The 17358-nt window shown below is 39.2% G+C and overlaps 1 protein-coding gene across 1 annotated transcript in view; it reads right to left on the reverse strand.

Annotated features, from left to right (window-relative positions):
* The window catches only part of exoc6b (exocyst complex component 6B), a 117382-nt gene that overhangs the window by 36546 nt on the left and 63478 nt on the right, over window positions 1-17358 (reverse strand). The window contains exons 16-18 of the mRNA XM_051114092.1: window positions 11649-11760; window positions 9415-9549; window positions 9128-9307 (exon numbers count right to left, since the gene is read on the reverse strand). Coding sequence (XP_050970049.1) covers window positions 9128-9307; window positions 9415-9549; window positions 11649-11760 — 427 coding nt within the window. The remainder of the gene's footprint in view (window positions 1-9127; window positions 9308-9414; window positions 9550-11648; window positions 11761-17358) is intronic.

Consider the following 17358-nt stretch of genomic DNA (forward strand, 5'->3'; position numbering starts at 1 on the left):
CCGGGCCTTGAACATGAAAAGACCCTTGCTGTCTATGCAGAGTCAGAAATCCCTCGGATTTCATTAAAAAAAAATATCTTAATTTGTGTTCTTACAAGTTTGGAAAGACATGAGGGTGAGTAATTAATGACAGAATTTTCATTCTTGGGTGATCTATCCCTTTAAGTTTACATATACTTTTCGGGGTCACTTCACATTCTAGGCACATGTGCCAACTTCTGCAGCAAAGCCCTAAAATAAGTTTGTTCTGACAGAATCAGAGGGCAAGAACTGGGGAGGGTCAGCTTCACCACTTCATTTGGCCATATGGCTGTGAACTTCACTTAGCCAAAAGTTTCTTTGTACACAGTCATATAAAGTACACAGTACACACACACACACACACACACACAACGTTGGGTTTACATGTTTTATGGGGACATTCCATAGGCGTAATGGTTTTTATACTGTACAAACCGTATTTTCTATCACCCTACACCTACCCTACACCTAAACCTAGCCCTCACAGGAGACTGTGCACACCTTTACTTTCTCAAAAAAACTCATTGTGCATGATTTATAAGCCTGTTTCCTCATGGGGACCTCACAAATGTCCCCACAAGGTCAAAATTTACTGGTATTACTATCCTTGTGGGGACATTTGGTCCCCATAACGTGATGAATACCAGGTGCACACACACACACACACACACACACACCTGACCGACAAAGACCAGAATGGTTTTGGTCAGGTGGGGTCAAAAGGAAAAGCTCTCCCTTCCTCTCTCACTCCAAAAAGTGGAGGTTTGAGGAGTGTGATTGTGTTCTGTGTGGGGTCAGTCAAGTCCCATGTGTAAGTGCTCCTATCCATCTCCAGCAGCTTCTGAAATACCTACGACCTACGTGTTAATTTACAGACGACACGGATATAATGAGTAGAAAACAGTTTAGTCTGTTTGACATGAACAAATACCACAGAACGGTCAGCACATCTACACACACATTGCAGCAGTATTCAGCCAGCCACTAATCAGGCTGAAGCACTAACTAGGCGATTACAGATGATTAGAGTGCATGCTATGCACTGCAGTGATTAAAAAATAAACACGCTTGTTTTCCGGCCTACCGTCTGTGTATGTGTAATAGCCGTAATAAATCACAGAGGCCAAAGTAGTAAGGGGTTTGTTGTTTCTGGTCCTCCTGGTGGAATGAAGACACACACGGGTACCTGTCTCCTACTGGGGACATACTAATCACTCATGAGTCATTTGCTCTGATTGGAGTGAGGCGTTTGTAAACTCAATGTGGTAAGCTTTGATTTTTTGGAACAAATAGAGTCATAACTGAGGATTGCAGGATCTTTGAGGGGGTGATTAGATACTCTATTTTCTTATATTGATCTATAATTTGTATGTGCATTTATGCGTGTCTTCATATTTTGTGATGTTCAGCTATTGAAGAAACAAAACCTTTTGATTAGTCGTGATATTTTGGTGAACACGCTGCGAAGACTGACACGGAAGAGAAGAAATTGTTTAAATAAAGTCGTTATTTTTGTTTTCTTTGAGCGCAAAAAGCATTCTTGCAGCTTCATAAAATTACAGTAGAACCACTAATGTCAAATGGACTATTTTAACAATGTCCTTACGACCATTCATGGCGTTGCTGTCTATACAGGGTCAGAAAGCTCTTGGATTTCATCAAAAATATCTTAATTTGTGTTCCAAAGACGAACGAAGGTCTTATGGGTTTGGAACGACATGAGGGTGAGTAATTAATGACATAATTTTCATTTTTGGGTGAACCCTTTCAGTTGGCTGGCTTTAAAGAGGCTAAAATGACTACAATAATTCAAAATGTGGAAAAATGTGTTCTTTAAGTGTTGTACTTCTATCCCATTGCATATCATAATGCGAAGTTGTTTGATATGGGCTCAAAACATAGTAAAGTACCTAGACAGCATTTTGAACAAAACAGGCGAATCAACCAGTGATTAATCTCAGATGCATCCATTTACCGGCTTCAACCAGCCATGTATAAATCTGAACAGATTAGCTACTGTCAACACTTAAACACAGGAGCTTTCGTTCTAAGATCTGTGTGTTTTAGGGTCTGATTTAAACCGTTCTGCTTCGAATGGCACACCCCTCTCACAGTAGCACATTTGTTTTACAGTTCAGGGCAGGGGGATGTTAACAATTAGCTCAGGGGCTCAAAGTAGAGACCAAAATTCAAAAAAGGAAGAAAGTAGGTAAGGGTGAAATGAGCGAACAGTTAGAGGCCGCTTGCACTCCTCCTCTCCAGTCCCCTTAATTAAACAAAGGCTCATCAAAGCCCTCATTAAAAACTACTCAACAGCAATTGGCTGTCAAAATAAACAGAACACACGGTACAGTGAGACAGAAAGAGAAACAATAACAAAGCAAGACAGATAAAGAGGAGGAGGAATACTAGAACAGGGGGTTCTGGACAGTGGGCCAACGATAGATTTCATAATAATAATATGCTTGAAACGTCACAACAGTTCTGCAAACAACCCCGACACGCACCACATGCGACCCCTGAGAAATCTCAGCAGAGAGCGCCGAGGCTCTCTCAATGCGCTCATATTTCAAACGCTCCCGCTTATTTATGCAACACACATCGATCGCTGTTTGTAAAAACAACGAATGTACACTCACGACATCCTAACGAGAAGCAGAGACGATCGCTCGAGGAGAACCGATGCCTGTCTGCACTGATTACGCTCTGGTCGGAGGAACGGTGATAATATGTGTTGAACTTCCCGACACCATGCAATACCGTTCCAGCATTTCACAAACACAAAGGGAAAACAGAGACAGCAGCCAGTGAGGTTGGAGCTCAAATCAGGTTTGAAGTAAATAATGACAAATAGCGTTGCTCTTACAAGGTGCTTGACGATATTGAAATGGAAGGCCTTTCAGTTACCTCTGGGTTTCCACAGCTACAGTACAGTAGGCCAAGAAGCAAATCCAATATCCGACGCACATTTTGACACCTTGCTTTGGAAATTAATAAAAGAGCCGTTTTAGAAGATTTAACAAAAGCCAGGTGAAATTCCTAACTGGGAAAATGGATGATACTGTGTGTTATTAAAACAGACACAGCAATTGTGGCTCCCTCTCTTTGAAAGACTTATTCACTTATTCTCTTATATTCATTTATTCACACTAGACTTTTTATACAGTTTTAAAATTCTGCATTAAAAATTCTGGATGGGATTTAAAAATAATAATAATTTGATATGAATAAATGTTTTATTCAGTATGAAGGCATAAGGAAGGCATTTTTTATTTTACTCAATAAAACAGAAAAGCTGCTTTATTTAGAAATGTTTCTGCAATGTCAAACTTTTTGCAGAATCAAACTTGGATAGAAAAATCCCTAATGAAAGCAATTCACAGCAACAAAGAATATTCTATCATTCAAAAGTTTAGGGTTGGTAAGATTTTTTTAATGCTTTTGGCGACATTTATATGAACAAAAATACATTAAAAGCAGCAATATTATGAAATATTATTACAGACTGTATTTTAATATATTTTAAATTGTAATTTATTCCTGTGACAGCAAAACTGAATTTCCAGCTCCAGTCTTCAGTGTCACATGACCCTTCAAAAATCATTCTATTGGAGAAACTTGCTGCTTAAGAAAAAAAAAATTTTTTAGTATTCTTGATGAACAGAGTTAGTAAAATTAAGTATTTTTAATTTTGGTCACTTTAATGTGTTTAACTTTCTCAATAAAAGTATTAATTTCTTTAAAAAATAAATCTTACTGACCCCAAAAATTTGAACGGCAATGTAAGTTGTTGACATTAAGGCTAGGACACACCAAGCCAACTCCGAAAAATTAGCAGCGGCAGAAGCCGACGGTGTTGTCACCTTGCGTGAGCAGCATCTGGACCATAGCACAGACCAGAGATTGTCTTACTATTGGGAGACGAGAGGTCCTGTATTACTTACTATTGGAGAAAGCGTAACGGCTAACTTGAACCAAGTGTCCCTTAACCAATCACATTACAGCCTTGACGTCTTTGAATTTCAGTCAGAGTTGTGTGACACTCAATCACTGTTTACAGATCCCATAGGAATGAATGAGAAGTGCCATATAGCTGAATCACGCCTGTTGCAAAAAATCAGTACTTCTCTTATAAAACAGCATTTTTTGTGGTAAACTCTAAAAATAGTTCAATCCAAAAGTATTGTTTATTGTAAAACGTGTTGAAGACTAGCAGATAGGCTGTCGATCCATTAAATAAGCCGTTTGCTCTAAAAATCTGCTCCTCCATTGACATTCATTAAAAAAAGTCTCCATTGACTTTGTATTGAGGGAAGCTGCTTCCTTGTCATTTCTGACTTATAACAAAAAACAGAACAATGACTAAAAGCTGCTATGTGACAAGGTGAACAGTGAACAAGCTAAAAAACCCAGAACTTAATTTTTATAAGTTGTCGAGCCAAAAAACGAGCGATTAAGGACATAAAAGTAGAGCGTAATGTGTCATATTGCTCTGAGAACTACGCCCACTGGAGGAAAACTTAATCGGCGACAATCATTATTTTTAACCACGTCAAAGAATTTTTTCACCACCCTATGTAAACCTGAGAGGACGAGATATATTGAGAAAGTAAGCTTTACTGGTTTATGTCAGTGCTCCTTTTCCTTACCTTTTTTTTTTTTTTTGAGAAATGATCCAACTGAATATCCCAATGTGAAATACCCTGGCATCTACAACTATTTGTGTCCTTAAACACTCGTTTTTGGGGGGGTCAACAGCTTATAAAAACATAGTTCTGGGATTTTTAGCTTGTTTACTGTACACATTTTCACATAGCAGCTTTTAGACATTGTTCTGTTTTTTGTTATAAGTCAGAAATGACAAGGAGGCAGCTTCCCGCAATACAAAGTCACTGACGAGTGCTGGATTGTTTCCCACCCCCCTTCCCCCGGTGTGGCCGTGGCCTAAATGCGCTCTGTCTCTATATCACCAGCTATCAATAGTATATATTTGTCATTCAAAAGGAGAAACCAAAACAAGGATATGGAAGATATACAAAATTTAAACAAAGCAGTGCTTGCTTTACTATTTTGAATATTTCTTCATTTTAAGCAGCTCATGTTGATCTGAAAATCTTCACATATTGGAAAGCTTGGGTAAAATCACGTAACATTAGAACAGCATTGCCTGTGCCGCTTTCATTTACTTACTCATTTTCATTACTTTCGCTTTAATTCACTGGACTCGTTCACTTCGCTAAACCAAACATCCAATCAGAGTTCTCACTCTCGCCGACAGCCCCAACGCCGATTTATTATGTTGAATCGGGCAAACTAGTTGGTGTGTCCCGGCCTTTAAATGTTGATGATTTAAGGAAACACTAGAAATGACAACCACTGGTGATACAGTGAAGCTGAGCAGAGTTCAACTTCATACAAATGTACAGTGTGACGTAAACGCCAACTACAAATGGGAGAGCAGACAGGGGAGCTCATGTGATCCACCTCATATATTTAATAAGTAACGATCACTCTTTTAAAACAAACACACTTCCGAATTAAATAAGAAACACAAAGCCAGTGATGCTAGCAGACAGAGTGGACGTCTATTTTGTGGCTGCATAACTACAAGATAAAGCTCTTCTCATGAGCCACCACATTTTCACAACATCTTGCCAGCATCAGCTCAATAATGACAAGTTAATGCAACAAAAACACACTTGCACACAGAATGTTTTATGGATCAGACACCAAAAACACTCACAAAATGTCTGCTGAAGCATGTCAGTCTAAAAACAGACCACCATGTATAAACAGCGTGTTATGGCACAAAAAAGGCTCCACAACTCTAAATGCCCTGCCAATCATTCAGTTCCATCAAGAAAAATACTGTTTTTCCAATAAGCTTCAGGAAAGGAGTTGACATCATGAGATTTTTTTGCTTTTTGTAAAACCACAGTGTACAGTCAGTTCTCTGTTCTTAAGCGTACATGAGCAGGCCTTGTGTGTTTAATACAGGCCTCAACATACTTTTCACAGTAAATCACCATCATGTGATGCTTTAAGTTGTCAGTACATGGTTTTATGCAAATATCTACTGTCACATTTTAAGAGGCTTGTTTACTTCGCATTTGTATCCAAAGTAATATTATCAGTGCAGAGCACACAAAAATTCACACCATTAGCTGAATTTTATGGTAAAGATCTACAAAAAAATCCAGGAACCTACGGGACAAAGCAGCACTACTGTCACCTCATTTGTGTTCCATAACAAGCATTAAAAATCTATGAGTGGGTCAGATGAACACCAGGCAGCATGCGGAAGTACTGCAACGAGAAATGGCCGAGGTTATGCGTCAAGTTAGACCACACTGCAACCATACTCACCGGTAGCGTGGCGTGCTCTATAGCATTGCCCTACAGAAGATAGACAGAGACAAAATTCAGGTCAAAGGTCGAGTTTATGACTCCCCCAGGGTTCAAATGAAGTCGGTCAACCGCACTGTCCCGTATCAACTTGGCCGAAATGTTTACGATTGAAACTGAAAGTCCCTCTGAGTGTCAAAGATGGTTTGTGGTCAGGTGGGAGAGGTCGAGAAAGCAAGCGTGACTGATGGGACTGTGGCTTTAGAGTCATTACCAGAGTTTTTGGCTGTGAACTTGATTGCAGGGCCACTTTCACACACAAAAACGGCCCGTTTTTGACCTTTCCTGAAAAACCCATGTGAACTGGGGCTGACTGAAACAGGATGGACTATGTTCACATGCAGAGCTGGAATGTGCAAACACAATAATATAAGCGGCATATCTGGAAGAGTACAAGATCGTTTGAGCGTACATGTGTGTATGCGTCGACGGAGAAAGTGAGACATTCAGCCTGACCGTAACCCGACCTGGGGTCGAACAAACATTGCCCCCTGTTGGTGAAATCCAGCCAACAATGTGAGGGCTGTTTTGCAGTGGGCTGAAAGGGTCGTACTTCTCTGTTACTGAAAGTTTAGAAAAAGGGGAGTCAGGAATTTAAGAGATTACAGGAGCGCAGGAAGCAGCATTACTGCCACCAGCCCTAGATCAGAGACAATCCCAGCCAGTCATGCAGACACGGGAAGGTGTTTGGTTGAGGCCCGTAGGAAGGAAAGCGCTTAAATTCTTTGATTATCAGAAATCCCTCATGACAGGGGTCAGGGCCGGGCTGTGCCAGTGCTAGACTTCCTTAACCAAAGCTGAAACCTAAGGTCACGCCACACGATCTCTTTAACTTCATGTCAGCTGAGCCACACTGGGCTTGCAAGCTCAGAACACTGAAATCCTCTTACTTGCTACAACCATACTTAGCTTCCCATCAAAGTTCAAGTGTACTGTGAGTACAGTCTCCTTTAAAGCGATGGTGTCAAATAGGGGAGACCAGAGGCTCAGGCAGAGCATGCTGGGTACAAGAAAAGATTATGGTCCAGGCCAACAGAGTCTGTGCACCAGGACCTCAAGGTGAGAGACACAACATGACAAACGGAGGGAAAAATGTAATATTTTAAATCAGTATAAAATTAACAATTACCTGTATTACTATTAATAATAATTATTAATTTATATTAGGGCTGCCCCCTAATAGTCAACTAATGATTAGTCGACAAGAAGAGGCTTGGTTGACCAAAATTTTATTAGTCACTTTCCACAGGAAGTGGCGAAGTCACGCAGTCCATGATGGACACATGATAATATAGTACATTGGGCAGGACATCCAAGCGCTCACCAATCATTCACTGACCTCAAATATGGCTTTTCATCTAATAGCTGTATCTTTTAGAAAGTTTACATGGCCACTCAATCTAATGTTAACGTAGAAAAATGTGTGCTATTCAAGTGTCTGTGTGGATTGTGGAAGCTGAACAGTAGCGCGCTCACTGCATGACACGTGCTCTTAAAATATGCCGTCATTTTTGATCATACAGATAAGAGTAATACATCTTTCGAATCTGTAAAGACTTTACATTTATTTGTGTGCACTAAGAATAACAACAAAACGTTGCACTTTTGTAAAATTCCAAACAGGACACCTTTTTTAGCCGCCTCAATCTCTGTGAACTTGAGTGCGAAACTTCGAAACTGTGTAAACTTGCCTTACAGACATCAAAAATATATCATAGTAGAGTGAAATGTCTACTTTTAAATGAACCAATTCAAATAGAAAACAAATATTCTATGCAAATAATTTGTATTACTAATAATCATCATTTATTGATTTTGAGCAATTTTGATCAGAAATTTGGGATCAGTAATTAAAAATATATATATATTTTTTTATTCAACTAGGATGCATATCAAAAGTGACAATAAATATATTTAAAATGTGCAAAAGATTTATTTCAAATAAATGAACCTGCTATTAATCAAATAATCTCGAAATGTATCATTTCCAAAAAAAAAATAAACTAAGCAACAACTGATAATAATAAGAAATGCTTCTTGAGCAACAAATAAAAATAGAATGATTTCTGAAGGATCATGTGTTTTTGAAGACTGCAGTAATGAATGCTGAAAATTCAGTTGTCATAACAGGGAATAAATTACATTTTAAAATACGTTAAAATAGAAAACAGCTATTTTAAACTGCAATAAAATTTCATAACATTGCTACTTTTAGTGTATTTTAATCATAAATAAATTCATCTGTGAGCATCAAGAAACATTTTACCAATCCCAAACTTTTACACAGTAGCGTGTATAAAACTGATGCAAAAGTGAAGCAGATGGTCTCCTTATCTCCCTAGACGGTCACTTTTTTCGGCACTATGAGATATCTTACTTTAGACCTTTATCAACTCTATTTTAAACGAGCAAGAAGTTGAATTTGCAAAATATAAAGCTATAACACCAAGAAGGATATTAAGACAAAATTCTGATAAAATTGAAATTCTGAATTGCAAATGCAGACTCTAAAGCCACAAGGTTCATTAATATAATTCCAAGGTAAGAGCGAGTTTGGGCTGGTGCCGCAGGGACTTCAGACGACCATAATTATTATAATAATAATTAATTCCTTGGCTGGGTAGAAAAAAATTTCATTATCTTGTGCAAAAAAAATGGTTTACACAAAAAAGAGAAATGTGTACGTGGATGAAATACTTACGGGCAGGTGAGTGAACACTGCAAAGGTGCTACAGAGGAAAGCGATGAGATCACTCAGGTAGTCACTGGCCTGTCCACCTCCCTGTGCTGCCGTCCAGTCATAATCAGCCAGCTGCAGAAACTGGTCAATCTTTTGATTCAGGTTGGTGTAGATCTCCTCTTCAGCGGCATGCCTTGCATCCTACACAGACAGAAAGAGAAGAGAATCCTAACCAGGCACAACATGTATTTAAATAACACTAAAAAATAATCCACACGTGAGGGTGTGATATCACTAGCTGCAGGTACCTTAAAGGTGGAGGTTCCATAGAGTTTGGTGGCATTGATAGTGTCAGGAGGCACGTTGGTTATGTTGGAGATGAACTCTTCTAGGTAGTGACAGGACTGCTCCAGATGAGTGGTGTTGATGATGATCTGAACCAACTTTGGGAATCAAATGTGATTTCAAATTATGACTAATCCATTTTTGTCCAAATCAGATTTGCTGACAAAGCGCAATTAGTTACATGCGCAAAAAGAAGATTTGTAGGTTTCTGACCAAGACTGAAGCAATGGCTGCTGAAAATTCAGCTTTGCCATCACAGGAACAAATTACATTTTTACAATATATTGAAAAAGACAACAATTATTTTAAATTGTAATAACATTTCACAATATGACTGTTTTTACTGTCTTTCTGTTAAAATAAATGCTGCCTTGAGCATAAAACTCCTCTACATAAAATAAAAACAACAACCACAAGCTTTTGAGTTGTTAAACTTAATTTGCATCGTTATGTTGCACAATCAGCATCTTTTACTAGTAGCTGTACTCATCTAATGAAGCTTGTCTTTTTTAATAATAATGTAGCATATTTTCAACTGAACATAACAAAACTGCATAGGTAGTCATTACAGAGAAAAGCAGTGCAAGCTTTGGGGAAAAGATTTTGGAGGTATGAGTAATAACAACCAGCAAAAGCCTCAAGTGGGAGCAATTCCGAAGGGGAAAGGGCATAGAGAGGAAGTCAAGGGTACATCTAAAGGGACAGAGAGAATCCATCTGTGGGAAACAGACCTGGAGCTGCTCTACGTTCAGTTAGCTGTTCTGTGGTGCAGAGTTTGAGGTCCACAGGCAGGGCAAGGCTGTCAGCAGCAAGGCGCTGAGGCACATTGGTGCTAATTGAGCCCAGACCTTTAACTTGGACCCGGTCTTCCCTCCCTCCTCCCTCCCTCTCTCTCTCTCTCTCCCTCTCTCCCTCTCTCTCCAGTCATGGTGCACCGTGCAGGGAGGGAAGCCCGATGCAGAGCCCGGGTCACACTTCCGCACCTCCGCCAGATCCGGGGCAAGACAGGGGGAGGAAGGAGCTTGATATCTGATCTGGTGTGTGACTGCGTGTGTGTGCAAAGGTAGTAGTAAGACTAGACTTTGCTGTGCAAACTACCTGAAACCAAAAATAAAGCTTTTGCTTTTTTAAAATACAGCACTGAATGTCTTTCTTTCTTCCTCTGCTATTCTTTCATCATTTTCTCATCAGCGGCACCCAACTGAACTGAACACATCTGGATTCGAGGGGTTATAAACAGGCCAGACTGCAAGCAGAATCAACAGAGCAGAGAAGAAAGAACCACATTTGAGCGAGAAACAAGGGCAGAGTAAAACAGAGGTAGAGTGAGAGCAGGACGGGAAAAATCATACATGTCACCAGCCAGTGACAGGTTATTTTACCATATCTGTCTGACATTGTTGGGACCGGTCCGTTTCAGATAGGTCTTTGACATTTAATGCGGTTTAGATATAGCAATGCACTTTTGTTGAAGTAACAACTTTTAAAGCAGGTGTCACCAAACTTGGTCCTGGAGGGCTGGTGTCCTGCACAGTTTGGCTTCAACTTGCCTCAACACACCTGCCTGGAAGTTTCAAGTATACTTAGTAAGACCTTGATTAGCTGGCTTCAGGTGTGTTTAAATTAGGGTTGGAGCTAAACTCTGTAGGACACCGGCCCTCCAGGACCGAGTCTAGTGACCCCTGTTTTAAAGAGTCTGGTCATTATTTATCAAGATCAAAAGTCTTATTTGATCTAAGAGTCTTATTTGTGAGTGCTTCAAAAGAAATCACTTAGAAAAAAGTAAAATTGTTTACTTGATTTTGACATTTGCACATAGTCAATACTCAGTAAGATAATAACATGCTATAAGTTGAAAAAATAAATATAATATGCATAGAGTGTTGTTTTATATATATAAAATGTAAAAAAAAATGCTGCTAATAAAAAAAAACGTTATTAAAAACGCAATTAAAAAAAAACTGTTCGCCATCCTGAGTGAGAAAAGAAAGGCTACTAGAGTTTTAAAGTGGTCTATCTAAAAGATATGTGAAGAGTGAAATCTTGTTATTTCAGACCAGTGCAGAAAACCAGAATTCAGAGAACCCAGATAGAGACTATCTGTTGTGGTTGGACTGACGCAACATCAATGAAGAGCAACATGGATGTGGGCATATAAACACAGAAACAGATGGAAGAAATAAAAAAAGATCCTCACCTCTGCCAGTCCTACGTTTTTCTTCTTTATGGCATACTGTAGGCAGTGGCTGAGGGTTCGTGTCAGCAGGAGGTTTGTAGACTTGCGGATCATGTCATCAATTTCTGTGGAGCTGAACATAAAAATTCATCTCATTAGGAATATAAATATCTATCTATATATATCTAAATATATATCTTATACATCTATATATATATATATATATAGATAGATAGAGAGAGAGATATTTTTTTATATCTATAAAGCAAATCCATAATACATCAAACAACTAATTCATGACAAGGGTGAGTAATTAATGACAGAAATTTCAGTTTTGGGTGACCTATCCCTTTAAGCAGCACAATAGTTTTCAACATTAATAATTATAAAAAGAAGAAATGTTGCTTGAACACCAAATTAGCATATCAAAATGACTTCTGAAGGATCACATAATGCTGCTAAAAATTCAGCATTGCCATCAAAGGAATAAATTACATTTTAAATTAAAGCTGCAAGCACCGTTTAAAGGGCCCTTGCACCTGGTCTCACCACCACCCGGTGGCTTTAGGAAAACAGTGAACATTGGGCTATATGCATTTAAAGTGGTAAATATAGAAGGAATATGTCATAAGTCATTTATATGTGCCAAACTTCCTGCTACTAGGTGGTGGCGCTATGACTATAACTGGATATTGGCATGTAGATGTCTTCAGGCCACTTTTCTAAAACATGAAGTTTGGTGCAGATTGAACATGGTACATTTGAGTGCAAAGCATGAAGTATCCTGTTGCCAGCAGGTGGCGCTATGATTATAACAGAATATTGGCCTTTAGATGTGTTTAGGCCAGATGTGTTGGGGCAGATCGGACACTGTATGGCTGAACAAGATCTTCAAAATGTAACACTGCAAAGGCCAATATTGATGTCAGTAAATCTCTATGAGGAGTTAGTTAGAGCGTAAAACATGCCACTTCCTGTTGCCAGCAGGTGGCGCAATGACTATACCTGAATATGGTCATGTAGCTCCCTTTAGGTCAGGAGTCTTATCAAACAGGTGAATTTTGGTGCAAATTGGAGATTGTATGTCTAAATTATAACAACTACCTTTTTCATGGCACAACACTGAACTTTGTCAGGTTGCCACGGACACGCCCTTCAGCAAAAACTCAAGATCTTCACAATTTAACATCACAAAGTGCTTTAGATTACACTGACCAAATTTGGTGTTCATCTGTTTAAATCTCTAGGAGGAGATTGTTTAAAATTCAATGCCTGAAAATGGCAAAAACAGAACAAAACTTGTCGAGAAAATATAAAATAACATATTTCCTGTTGAGTTTCGGATTTCGACCCTGGGGACTTTTTTGTAGGTATTGGTGTTACATGTGTCTCCTGAATTTCACACATGTAAGTAAAACAGCTCGAGGGGCACTTCGTTGAAATTTTATAGGTGGTGCTATCGAGACATTGACATCACTTCTAAAATCAGATGTAAATTTTCACCACTTTTGGCGTGCGTGTAAAGTTTCATGCGTTTTTTTTTTTTCAAGCATGTTTAGGCCCTCAAAAATGCAATATATATAAATATAGATTTTTGATATGATTGAAATGATTTTCTTTCAGACCCAACATATGGAGAGCAGAGCCCTGAGCGAGATGTTTTTGTGGTCCAGATTTACATAAGCATCGTTCTGACTCACAGAGTGTTCTATGTGCTCTAATCTCAGCCTTAATACTCCACCTCCTCTGAGAGAAAAAAAAAGCACAAAGTGGAACCAAAAAAGATGCAGTGAATAAGATGAAGAGGCCTACACACATGAACACTCAGATACACAGACTATGGGCGGGATTTAAAACCACTCATCAGGGCCCAATAACACCCTCTGGGTTTCAGTAACGCATGTTCCAAAAACCAGAGAACAACCACACACAGATATACGGTTTAAATCAACATGAGGGAAATGGGGGGATATCACTTTTCTTTACTCTTCTGTTTTATTGAAGAGCAATGGGGGTGGGGAGGAGGAGAAAAGGGGGCTAGTGCTCGTTAGTAAGCCCGCAGCTGCATCTTCCTTTACTTCCCCCCACAGATTGGTTCGCAAATAATTAAAAAGAGAGTCAAAAGAAAGAAAGGGACAATATGTCTCAAACGTGTCTGTCAATGTGAGCCAAGGCCCAGGGTGCAATAGTTTTCCCCCTCGATCTGGGCAACAAACGCATTCCTTGCAAATTACTAAATCGTCTCTCATTGTGTTGAGAAAAGCAGAGGAGGAATTTGAAAAACGTTCCTCTCCTCAGCAGGGGGAAAAAAACTCTGAGCTCTCTCCGCTGACTTGGCAGGAGGAGAGCCGAGCGGAGCGGAGAGATGGAGAACATTAGGAGAAAAAAGGAGGTGCTACAGACCAATATACAGATTACAATATTAGCATCTACCATCCCGCTGAAATCTGTAGGTGACTGTGAGACATTTTCAGTGTTACAGGGTTACAGTCATCGGTTTGTGGATGTTGATGACCAGCTCTGATTCTGTGCACTACAATATGGAAACGTTCCCAGTATAGAACCTCAACTAGGCCGTAAAAAAAAAGGCTTGGATTTAAATCGAGGACTTAAAGCGAGGCATTGGTCTTTTTGTGGCGATCTGGAAACTGACAGTGTCTGGATGAATCCAAAGGCCTCTGGCTATTCCTCATCTTAAGAGGGAGGGAGCTACGAAACAGAAAAAGAAATTGTAGTCTGATTAAACACAGACGTTTTACTGGCATTTACATTTGATTTATTCATCCATTCAACTCTCACTATTTCAGTTAAAATTAGGGTGGGGGTTCGGTCTGATAAACAATAATCTGAGAAAAACAGATGAGAAGGGAACCAACGCAGACTGAAAATGTCCAATTAACTTCACTGGAAAAAAAGAAGCTAAACAGAAGCATGTGAGACATCGGTTAGCACAGAACGTATGTTCATTAGCTACTGAACCATCAAAAAGAGTAACATTACAGCAAGCTTCAACTCAAGGGTAACTTCAGGTTAATACGGTAAATGGGCATTTTCTAAAGCGGCTCTTGTGAGGGAGGTCTAAAGTTCGCTGGACATGCATTGGGGGGAGTCACATACATTCCTACCGTCTGGTGTCCAGGCACCTGCACATGGACTTGAGCCCCCTTCCTCCCCCTCTGACCGCATCTCATCTCAATATTAGCGGAGGGAGACCACAAAGACTAATTGCCTCCGGTGGACTAGTCTGGGTAGTATGCAGAGCTGTTCCTTTCCTCCTTTGGTGTGTCAGTCATAGGTTTCCGTTTTCAATAGCAACAGGTTTTTTTTTCTCTACCTCCTTCCATACATACCCAAAATCCTGACCCTAGCATCCAAGACCTTTGGTTGAAGGCCATCTGGCTGCCTCTTGCCCTCTTACTCAATCACACTTGTGCTAATAGGGATTCATTTTTACAAATATGTCAAATACGAAAAGATCCAGCGAGTCGTGCCATTATTTGACAGTGTTCCTAAATTAGATGTGTGTATGGGGGATTTTGGCTTGATCTGGAGCCCTTGGACCCCACACGCTGAAGCACGGACTCCTGTGAACGCAGCCAAAAGAGGTCAAATGTTTATTGTTGAATTTTAACTGACATTTGAGCGTGGGGATCGGCCACGTTCTGAAAACCACATAAGGACATGACTGGTAAATGTGAGGAGGCAGTGAGCAGCCAAAGACTTGGTAGGGGTCCCAATAAAAGTGAGACAACTTCCTCCGCCAACATACATAGTGTATTATATATGTCATATATGGAATGGACACCTTCTGCAATACAATACAAATGTAAAACGCTAAATGGCTTCTTTTTGAGTACTATTTCCACAGAGTTTAAAAGCCATTGTTTGGATTTTACCACTATGCATTGGATAATTTTTAATAATGACCATACAAAAAAATTGACTGCAGAACACCACATTTGACTCTTTGCAGGGAGTTTGACCGACAGGCTATCTGACCAATCATAATAACTGAAAATCTGTCATCTTGTCCAACAAACAAACTAGACAGGAGAGTAGATTAACATTGGTGGACTAAAATATATTGTGTATTAACAACTTTCCGCAGCTGAAACAAGATACCTTATGGTGTTCATGTTTATTTTGTGCTATAACTAGTAATAAGGAAGAATTGATCGGTTAACGTGCTGCAACAGCGATCTGTCACGACACACTAAACAACCAAAAAACAGTATTTATTGTTTGGATTTCTTAAGGCAAAATTAGAAAGCTAAGACTGTTTGATTGCAAAACTAACCTGCTCTGTCTTATATGTCAGCATGTTGTCAGTTTCCTCTTTGCTCCGCAGTATATTTTTTTACTGTGTTCTACGGCTTGTCAGACAAAACAACAGTAACTAATGGGGGCAGATCTTTGCAAAGGGTCAGTTGATCAGACAGAATCAAATATTCCAGACAATTATGTAATAAATTAGTTTTGCTTATGTTCTGTATGTTCTTTCCATCAAATCCTGGGGTGTCTCATTTATAATTGACACCAGATTGGACAAAACTGCAAGCACTTAGTTTAATTTCATTCACCAGTATAAATGCCTGTAAATTAAATAATTACACAAAATTAGTAATTAGGGAGATTTCACCAGACAATTAACACTGACAAGAAAAAGAGAATACCACTGCTCTTGGCTGAATATTTTTAAACACATTTAACAGAATTTGGACATAAAAATTTAAATATACAGTGCATTTTAGGCCCAATTTTAATTAGGGATTGGCTTCTCAGTTACACTTGAAATCAGTATTATTAATGTAGGTTTATTATATTTAATAATTATCGATTGGAGACATGGAAACAATTCACTTTTTACTCCTAATATTTTACTTGTACATGTCCATTTCATATAAACTTAGATGTAGATTACATTCAAACATTTTGCAGATGTGTGCAAGAAGTGAGCCAATGTGTGATGTTACACAAATTTAAAAGAGATGTTCTTTCAAATGCAAACGCAAATGCAAAAAAAAAAAAAACAACAACAACAACAACAACAAAATGAATAACAGTTAAAAAAGTTTTTACCATATTTTTTTCCCTTAAACCTTCCTGCATGGGGCGTATTGGACTCATCCGCATGCCAAATACTTTGACACCTCTGATATAAACCAAGCAGTTTCCCTCACAATCCAGAGCAGCTATGCTTTTTACAGGATCTGGACAGTTTAGAAGAATTTAGCACGCACAGACTCTGTCAGACAGGAAGAAGGTATTATTGCTAATTTAAAGTCATTCTTTTCGTGATTGTAGAATGTATCTCCAAAAACAATCAGCACAGGTAGTCTTTTGACAGGGCAATCATTGCTTGAAATTAAGCCAATGAGCCAGGAAATACATTTCATCCAAGTCTTTTCTACTGTTATCGTGGGCATCATCTATGTGACCACTCTACAGGCGACACTGTTAAGAGTGTCTGGCTGGCTAGACAGTGTCTCAGACACTAATCGCTAATGATGATGATAATGGAGTAGTAATTTGGTAGGATGCAAGTTTCTACATGTTCTCGGTCCTGAATCATGTTCCCTCATTTCCTCAAAACCTCTAAACTGCAACACACACTCACAAACGATACAAACATACACACAAGGATTAAGATATCCAACCGGGACATCCGCTTCTGAGGTAACCAGACCTGACGGGGAGCTCAAAGAAAGAGCCAGAGACAGAGAACATCAAA

Source organism: Labeo rohita, chromosome 7 (assembly GCF_022985175.1).
Source record: "Labeo rohita strain BAU-BD-2019 chromosome 7, IGBB_LRoh.1.0, whole genome shotgun sequence".
Classification (NCBI taxonomy): Eukaryota; Metazoa; Chordata; class Actinopteri; order Cypriniformes; family Cyprinidae; genus Labeo; species Labeo rohita.